The 7,604-nt window shown below is 37.5% G+C and overlaps 1 protein-coding gene across 1 annotated transcript; it reads right to left on the reverse strand.

Moving 5' to 3' along the window:
* Window positions 1–6,038: 6,038 nt before the first annotated feature.
* LOC145037743 (uncharacterized) lies at window positions 6,039–7,251 on the reverse strand. Its single transcript, XM_078986448.1, has 3 exons — window positions 7,081–7,251; window positions 6,310–6,392; window positions 6,039–6,224 (listed from the first exon to the last, which is right to left on the reverse strand). Exons 1-3 carry the CDS (start codon window positions 7,157–7,159, stop codon window positions 6,195–6,197), a joined length of 192 nt encoding a protein of 63 aa, XP_078842574.1. The 5' UTR covers window positions 7,160–7,251; the 3' UTR covers window positions 6,039–6,194.
* Window positions 7,252–7,604: the final 353 nt, after the last annotated feature.

Consider the following 7,604-nt stretch of genomic DNA (forward strand, 5'->3'; position numbering starts at 1 on the left):
TGAATTGGGTTTGTAGATGCCTTAAAGGTGTTTAGACATGGCAATGGTTGCTGCAACATTCATGAGTACTCATAAGTTATGAGTATTGGTATAAACCCACGCTCACTTGTATCACTTCATGGAATCTATCTCGAGTGATCGTGAGACGATAATATCATATAAATCTTTAAACCTAGAAATATGAGTTGTTACCTATGAGTTGGTTGTGCATTGATTGCACGTAAACGCATCAGTAACTTGATGTTATAAAACGTGCCTTTGTGTACAATTCAATAAGTAGTAGAACAAGCATATCAGTCGAAGTTTATCTGTTCCTTCTAGAAATAGAAGCGATATCTGGGCCCCTCGATGATTTTGTGTTGACCCATGTACCAGGCCTGGTCAGAACTAAACCGATGTGTTCAGTGAAGTTCTTCATCAAACAAATCGAAAAATCGAAAAACAACTGCTAGACAATAAGCAAGACATAGTTCCATGTGTTTGTCTGGTTGATATCATGAGAACAGAGGATTATGTGATCACTTATCTAAAATGGCGCTTCATAGTTCAACAAAGTCTTCATAGTTCGAGGGAGTTTTCGAGAGCTACGATTGCTGGTTGGTTCCTGAAGTTATAGGCAAATACAGTTATTAGACTTATCCAAGTGGGAGTCTGTTGGATAAGGTGTCTAAGTCCATAACTTATTTGGTATATACTTGACCCGACCGGCATGGTCCATTTGGGTTGCATCTCATCCAAACTATTATGGATAATTTTATGAGAGTTATACACATATGTTTATTAACATATTATGAGTTATAATATATTAATATGAAGTTACGTTATTTAATTAGTTTTAGTCTTAAATTAATTATGAATTAATTTAGAGATTAAAAGGAAGACTAATTAGATTATGGGCTATTTGTTTTATATAGTGTGGGCTAATACTCATTTGTTAATGGGCTAGGCTTATGTGGAAGTCCATGGATGATCCATGGAGCTTTTAACCCATGGATCCTTGGAAAGGAAAAGACATGGGTTATTAGGGTTTCACCCTAACCATGCACACTATATAAGCATGCTTATGGAGCATGAAATGGAGCCTAAGAGGAAACTAGTGAACTAGTGTGTGTGTGCTTGTGTGTGGCCGATTTTATACAAGTGTGTATACTCACTCAAAGTTTTCCAAGAGTTTGTGGTGTTTTGTGATTCCATTTGAGGCATTCACACTATTGGTGCTTGGCCCTCAAACTCCTTAGAACCAAACTCACCAAAAGGTATGTAATCTCTTCTAACTCTTTTATGTTGAAATGTTCCCCATGCCATGTTAGATAGGTTATAAACCTTGGAAAATTATTATTTTGCATGTATTTAGACAAACATAGATCCAAGGTTTATTAGGGTTGCATGCACACTTAGGAAGTGTTAGATTGCTCAAAACCCAACAGTACCACCATTCTGCAATACATCACAACAATCATTAGATATACTGATACTTCCTGAGGGATCACAGCTACTTACAAGTTCCCTGGTCTTGTCTTGGCCTTCCTTGGTTCGGGTACGGATCCTCTGCTTTCAGTAGTACGGGCCCATACTACCTTCCACATCTATCTGTACCTTCTTCAAGGACTGTCTCGACTCCACCAGGTCCCTTACACTAAGGTTGGTTACTACTATACTCATCCCAGGCTCGCCCTAGGGAAATCTCCGGCTCTACTCCATCCAGTCCTCAGCTGCTGCAGGCCTCCTTGTAATGCCAATTAGCCATCACCCGAATACCATCACATGCGACGAGACTCAGATAATCCTTCGAGTACCCGACTCGTCCCTACAACGGTTGGACTCAAACAAGAGTTGCGCAGTAGGATCAAATCCGGTACTCTAAGATTATTCAACTCTGATCACATGTGATGTGACGTATTCGCCTAATGGCTAATTCCCATTATTCGGAGTCCCACGTAGCACGAAGCAAGCAGCATTCATACAAGAAAAAAAACCTCAAACAATTCCGCTCTCAAAGAGAGAAACTGAACTAACACACTGTGCTAACTCATACTATCAGGCACACCCTAACAGGCTACCCTACTGTTGTCGACTCTATACTAGCATGCAATTCTCATATAGGTGGAACACATAAAGCAGGCACATAAGGCATCACTCCTAGATCCTTAGTCCTATTCTAGCATGATGTTCTACAAAAGCTGATAAACATAACATAAACTTGTATGGGTACTTTGGGGAATACTTACTTGAGCTCGGTCGGTCGCGCACATCACACACACTGTGTTCTTTCTTAAGCCCTTTTCTCCATTTACAAAACATTTTCTTTTAAAAAAAAATCTTTTAATCCCTCGATTTGAGTTCAGACACCCCCGAAGGTGATTCCGAATCCCTCAAACCAAGGCTCTGATACCAACTTGTAACGACCCAATTTTCACGTCCGAAAATTTCGTTTTGAAAACATTACTTTAGAAAACATTAACAATTAAAAACATTGTTTGATCAAACCGTAACACAATATAAACCATGTCTAAAAGCCAAACCATACAACCCATCAAAATATCAGAGTACAAATCCCAGTGAATCTCGTAAATGCGGAAATCAGAGTGTGTGCATGATGTGCCGCTACCGCGCCAGCTCCTTCCCCTTCGAAGAAGAGGTACCTGAAACCAAAACTGTAAAACGTAAGCACAAAGCTTAGTGAGTTCCCCCATCGTACCACATACCATACAAACACATAACATACATATTGTCAGGCTATTCTGGGGTGCCTGACTACGCGGTATGGCCATTCTGGGGTGCCGACCTACCCATACGGCCATTCTGGGGTGCCGTCCTACCCGTGTCAAGCCATTCTAGGGTGCTGACTACCCATCGGTCCTAACAACTGATCCTCGGGGACTGGTCCCCTCCTACTACCTCTATCGCATAACATAACAGGACAGCATACAAACATACCATCACATACGGTCAGACATTTCTAGGGTGTCTGACTACCCTTCGGTCCTAACAACCGAACTCTACTACTATCACATATAACGTATCATGCTAACATATAACATAACAGGTAGTAGCAAACCTAGATGATATCACAAAGACAATCATCTATCATACATCTCCTACTGGTGGGCCGGCATTGTAGCCTTAAACCCACCGCTACTGGAAGGCAACTCACCTCAAAGTAGCTGCTGAACTGATCGGGAACTGATTGACTGCTGCTGCTGCTGCTCCGGAAATCCTCCGGCTCAAGGAAAATGTTGAGATGACACAAAGATGCCTGGCCTCCTTCTCCTCTTCTTGATCTACTCTTCTTTCTCCTCAAAATCTTCAAGAACACACCAAAACACTTCAATCCCACAAGGAATAAGGGTATAAATGATGTTGGGAGCTCTGAGGGTGAATGGGGGGAGCTTGGGGCGGAAATGAGGGTTTAAATAGGGTGCAAACCTTTGAAATTTAGGGTTTCATCCAACAGCGGTGACTCGCCGAGTCCAGGATATGGACTCGCCGAGTCGCCAACTTAAACGTGTCCCGGGTCCCGTCCCTACTCGGCGAGTCGGATCTATGACTCGCCGAGTCCAAGGCTAAAAATGGAAAATACTCAATAAGATTTACATACCAAGAACCAGGTGCTACAAATTATTGTGATACGTGCCAGAAAGGGATGTTACAAAATGGATGAAAAGCATCTAACGGGTGACCTCACGACAGTCAAAAAGGATTTGACGTCCAAGTTTGACGCCGACCAAAGAAATACCCGAGATCGAAAAAGTGCCGGCAAACGCCAAGTTAAAGAAGAGATTCCCACCATTACATGGCCCGTAAGAGGAATGAATACTGTGAAACGGATGATGTTTATTTCCAGTTCGTAGACGACTATAATCAATCCAAGCTCTCCCATAAATTGCAAACTTGAAAAGAAAATATAGAGAAAATGAAATTAGAATTCAGGAAAGTGGAGGGGAAAGGATAAATGGCTTACCTCAATTTTATAAATGTAATGTTCTTTTGATATATTACTCTTTAACCTTTAATTACAAGAAATTTGTGAGGGTAAAAAAGAAAATGGTACATAGATAACCCACGGGCATTTTGTGGGTTTATCAATAAACTGATGTCATAATAATATAATTGTTGGTTTAAAAACGTACTAGGGATGAGCAAAAGGACCGAACCGGCTGGAACCGGCCCGAACCGGACCGGAACCGGGAACCGGCTTCGGCCAAAATCAAGAACCGAACCGGCCCGGCGGTTCTATCGGTTCTGGTTCTACCGGTTCCCGGTTCCTACCGGTTCTTGTCGTGTCTTCAAATGTTGGAACCGGTCCTTGAAAAATAGCATAATACGGTTCCGGTTTTTACCGGTTCTACCGGTTCCGGTTATATCGGTTCCGGTTCCTACCGGTTCCCGGTTCCAAAAATCCACAAAAATAACGTCCCGGTCCCGGCCCGACCGGTTCCATCGGGTTCCGGTTCCGGTACCGGTTCCGGCCGGTTCCCCGGTCCATTTGCTCATCCCTAAAACGTACACTTGACAACTTTTGATCGGTTAGAAAGTGGGTCACGAATTGAAGGGATTCCTTAGACTATCTCTAATCCACTTTCATTTTTTCCCTTCAAAATAGAGTAAAAAATAAGGCAAATAGTGTTTCATCTCCAACCCCACTCTATTTTTTACCCCATTTTTACTCCCAAAAAGTATATTTCAACTTTTTAACTTATATAAATTATCAAATACACTCCTTCTATTAATTTGATTTTAACAAATATATAATCTATATTTTTTCATGTCAATAATATTAAATAAATAATATTATATTTATAATACGTAATTATAAGCTTTTATAAAATACATAATTGTGTTTTAAAAATTCCAATATGTATTTAAATTTTAATATGAATTTGATAAACAAAAAGAAAAATATTTATAATTAATTAATATAATTTAATATATAACACAATATTATAAGTATTAAATATTTCATTTAAGTAATAATTAGTAGGTAAAAAAACCAAAAATATATAAAAATATAAAACGAGGGACTAAAACCGACAACTCAAAGTTCATCCCCATTTTGGGGGAAATGAATAGTATAACACCATATTTGGTGTTATACTATTCATTTCCCCCAAAATGGGGGAAGAAATGGGGTAGGGTTGAAGAGGAATAGGAGAAGAAATGGAGGAAATTATGGAGAATGAGAGTGGGATGGAGATGCTCTTAGTTTCAAAATGGTATTCTTCCATTTTAAACATATTAACTTTTATTAGTACAAGAAATTTACAGAATTGGCCCCTGTGTCCTTACTTCTTCCATTAAATTTAAATAGACATATTTATAGAAATAAATTGTAAAAATTACAGAAAAGGACTCTATTTATAGTAAAACTATTGAAATGGCCCCTGTGTTTTTAAACTATGTTGATACTTCCTGCTTAAGGTTTAAAATTGTGATGCTATTTCTCATAAAAAGTATATTGGTTATTTTGGACCCATCCATACCCTTCAAATCCATACCAACACCATAAGGGACATTGGAAGACTAATTTTAAACAACCACAATGTCTAGCAAAAACCATGGAAATAAGTAGCAACATAGAATCTATTTTTTTGTAAGTTGCATCGGTGAAAACATACATTTGGAACTTTTTATAAACATTTTAAAGAAATAGAAATGTGTTTTTAAACATTAACTCATAAATTTTATGTTCTTCCTTTTGGAAAAAAAAAAAATAGCAACGTATTTTTAGAAGCCCCTATCATGTTTAAAAGCATGTTGTTATTTCTTGCTAAGTGTTTACAAATTAGTTTGAAATTTCTTACATTTATGTTCAAAAAGCACCTAAGACGTGTCTTTTTCTAGAAAACTCGAACTTACAAAAACCCAATATATAATAATGAAACTTAAACTTGAAACGAACATCGAATATCACAAAAATTATTGTTTAAACTCCCAAAACCTCATTAGTAACATTTATTAAAGATATTTTTACTATCTAGACCAAAAATAAATTTATCTCAAATGCAAATGTCAATAATCAAATTTAACTCACCCCTAAATTGGTAATGAAGCTCAAACATATTATCATTTAAGTAAAGCAAAGTTGGGAGAGTGTACACAAGTTTTAGTTTACATTTAAATCATTTAAACATAAATCTTATTTAAGTGAAACAAAGATGGGCAAAAAGTACAAAATTACAAAAACAATCATCAATTTACTTTTTACCAGTCATACCTGCAACCACCTGCAAGATTCCATAAAAAAAATATAACAATTTAGTGGCTGAATTAGTTAAGTGGCTGAATTAATAAAATGATGAAGGTAGTTACATCGCTTAAAGCAGGTTGAGGAACTTGTTTAGATGATTCAAAGGAATCCAGCATAGGCCTCACAAATGCAGGAAGAAACAGACCTAAAATTCACAATAAAAATTAAGTGTATCCATTGATTGATTAATTAAGCTAAAAAAAAGTTGTAAGTATAAGATTCTTAGTTCAAAATAGTTGTTTGAAGGGTTAAAATGGATAAACAAATACATTCAGACAATTCATTAAGTACCATGAATAAAGTATTGTCATGATAAATGATGTTGAAACACATAATATATAGCTTACTGGATTAAGTCATGAATAAACCAACAATTTAATGAAGAGATCTGGCATTCTCAAGTCCCACGTAAAGAGAAAGTAGAGGCCAGTTTTTGAATCTTGAGAAAAAACAAAAGCATTTAAGTATGCATATGTTATCCTTCTACCTGATCCCCTTCCCAGGATTCAAAATACTAGATCGCATAGAATACAATAGTTCAGATAAGGCAAAATGCAATATCGATTTGAACCGATGAGTTACAAGAGATGTTAGTATCGAAAGAATGATTCAGAAATGCAAAAGTAACCAAATTTCAGAATGAAAACGCTAATGATAAAAACATGATTTAAATCACGAAAGTTCAAGTCGATAAAATGAAAACATCCGATGATTCCAACAACATAAAGATCTTAGAGAATCATATACTACAACTTGTGTATGAAACTTTGAATTTGATTCGATCGGAAGAAAACTATAGGAATTAGGGTTTGTCAAAAAGAAAGGGGGATTACCGAAGCCACCGATGAGGCAGGAGGCAGCAACTATAGGCTCTTGGACGATGAACATCTTGAGCTTCTCCATCACCGCCATTGCTCTTCGATCTTCTGGTTGTGTGGTTTCCTTATGACCTCTGTCTCGATGGTGGTTTTGAACAGTTAGGGTTGTAAGCGGAGCCGGCTTCAGTTTTGGATCGAGCTAGGTTTGACCAAATATTGACTTGAATTAGGGATTTCATTTGAAATAATATGAGAAGTCCGATATTTGTTTTTTCTAAAACAAAATATTTATAGTTTTTTCTAAAACAAAATATTCATAGTCTGCAGATCATATATATAGACCAAGTAGAAGATATGGATTAAACGTCTGCAGTAAGGATGATTTATAAACCTGGAAAACCGGACCTAAACCGGAATCGGATCGGAACCGGAACCGGTATAACTGGAAAATGCTTAAACGGTCCGGGTACTGGGTCTCAAAATTACTCTTATCCGGGTTCTGGGTATTTAGGTTCGGTTAATCTGGGTTTTTGAACCGA

Source organism: Lactuca saligna, chromosome 3, assembly GCF_052625555.1.
Source record: "Lactuca saligna cultivar CGN05327 chromosome 3, ASM5262555v1, whole genome shotgun sequence".
In the NCBI taxonomy this organism is placed as follows: Eukaryota; Viridiplantae; Streptophyta; class Magnoliopsida; order Asterales; family Asteraceae; genus Lactuca; species Lactuca saligna.

What these genes read in the sequence shown, in the direction of transcription:
- LOC145037743 (XM_078986448.1), bottom strand. Translation starts at nt 7,159, where the DNA reads ATGGCGGTGATGGAGAAGCTCAAGATGTTCATCGTCCAAGAGCCTATA. An exon ending in CTGCCTCATCGGTGGCTTCG is followed by an intron (nt 6,393 to 7,080) that starts GTAATCCCCCTT and finishes TGTGAATTTTAG; the next exon opens with GTCTGTTTCTTCCTGCATTT. An exon ending in CTCAACCTGCTTTAAGCGAT is followed by an intron (nt 6,225 to 6,309) that starts GTAACTACCTTC and finishes GGAATCTTGCAG; the next exon opens with GTGGTTGCAGGTATGACTGG.